The following is a 1836-nucleotide window of genomic DNA, read 5'->3' as shown; positions in this document are numbered from 1 at the left end:
TTTTCTCAAATATAAAATATAGCTACAAAGAATCCATTTTACCAAAGACTAAGTGTGCTTAGTGTCTGTATATTGTTAATGTGCTTCTGAACTTATGTGACTTGTAGACTTTTCAGGTTTCCAATCAATTTTTTTTCACTCTTCCAGGTCAAAAACCAGGGTATCTTGAAAAGTTTAAAAAAACCCCAAGCCCCACCAGAATACACAGGCTGTGAGCAAGTGGGTTACAAAGAGGTGGTCTTACCTTGTCATCTCTCCCTCGGCCTCTGTAATCCTTATCCCGACTAGAGGCAGGCTTTTCACTCCTGGATGTTGGGTGAGCACGGCCCACAGGCCCACGGCCTCCTGGTCCTGGGGTCTCCTTCCTTAGGGGTCTCACTTCACGATTGGGTCGCCTGATCTGAGGTGGAGCTCTGGCAAAGTAATATTAATGGTAATTCATCAAATCACACTGCGTATACACTAGAGCCGTGGGCAGAAATGCTGGGTGTGGTCTGGGGAGGGAGCTTGGGGACATCACTCTAAGCCCTCAGAGTGCATGCTGCCTCTTCAGTGGCTCACGGCTAAACTCACATTGAACACCAGATCTGCTGTCTGAGGTGTCTGTCTTCAGGACTGCTTCATTCAATACAGACAGTATAACTAAAAGTCAAAATCTCAGTCTTCCCCCTTATGCTAATTTATATCCATCACAGTTAGGTCAAGCTTCCAGGAGGTCTTTCCTCTAATAGATACCAAATGACACCATGGTGAAGCACATCTAAGTGACATGCAGAGCACCAATCATTTTGTCAAATGTCACTCTTAATTACCAATAGAGGGCAATGCAGACTCCTTGTCTAAGAATCTTAACGGTGTAACAGAAAACCAATCCATTTATTTGTCACTGTCATAAACTAAGTGTCTTTAAGGGGGGTATGGGAATCTCAAAGTGCAGGAATTCAAAAGATACTATCTGCAGTTGATCAATTTATTATTTACACCTGAAATGATTTCCTCTGCTTTTATATTAGAAATTCTAACATTTCACTTATCCACATATGAACAGTAACACTTCACAAGCATTCTCTTACATACACAAAGTCATTTGTGTATAGAAATATTATTCATGTTTTGAGGATGTAAAAAAAACACAGAGTCACTCAAATCTGACAGGTTCACAAATCTGAATTAAGAATACACAAACACATTCATGCATATGAAGTTAAACTTTTCAAAGCACACACCCTTATAAGGCAGCTGTCAGAGAAGGAAAATTCATCTAGTTCCTCTTAACAGAGAGAGACTGCACATTGTCAAAGGGGGAAAACTTGCAAGCTCAGAACAAGGCAGCCAGGGGCTACCAGCTCTTACGTTACAGACACCACTCCCGGCCAATGACGCAGTCACATCACAATAAACCACAATGACAAGGAGCTGGTTTGGGGGTAGTTTTAGTACAGCCCATCCTTGGTCCTCTACACTATCTTCAGTGCTACAGCAAGTAACAGGCTGTTATTATCCTCCTATCAGCCTCCAAAGACAAATAAAGATAGGATTTATAAAAACTGTGAATAAAGACAATAATAATGAACAATTTTTTTGGAAGGGACTGGAGAGCACTGTGCTAAGTGAACTAACTCAGTCCCATAAGGACAAATACTGTATAAGACCATTATTGTAGTAAGTATATGAGGACCCAAGGAGGGGGACAGAGGGGTGAGGTTGGGAGGGGGTTGGGGAGTGGTTAATCATAGGGTCACACACTTTGATGGGTAAAGGAAATAAGAAAGACCCACTGTGAAAAATAATGTATATGAACTTTGTAAGTAAATCAGTATAAAATAAAAATTTTAT

The 1836-nt window shown here is 41.0% G+C and overlaps 1 protein-coding gene across 1 annotated transcript in view; it reads right to left on the bottom strand.

Annotated features, from left to right (window-relative positions):
• KATNAL1 (katanin p60 subunit A-like 1) overlaps window positions 1-1836 on the bottom strand; it is a 74239-nt gene that overhangs the window by 45924 nt on the left and 26479 nt on the right. Inside the window, exon 3 of the mRNA XM_006894069.1 lies at window positions 245-413. Within this exon, the coding sequence (XP_006894131.1) occupies window positions 245-413 (169 nt within the window). The remainder of the gene's footprint in view (window positions 1-244; window positions 414-1836) is intronic.

The sequence above is a fragment of the Elephantulus edwardii genome, unplaced genomic scaffold (genome assembly GCF_000299155.1).
Source record: "Elephantulus edwardii isolate Elephantulus edwardi_28Jun2011 unplaced genomic scaffold, EleEdw1.0 scaffold00134, whole genome shotgun sequence".
Classification (NCBI taxonomy): Eukaryota; Metazoa; Chordata; class Mammalia; order Macroscelidea; family Macroscelididae; genus Elephantulus; species Elephantulus edwardii.
Note: the sequence above shows the minus strand (reverse complement) of the source record. Positions and strands in the feature narration are given on the sequence as shown.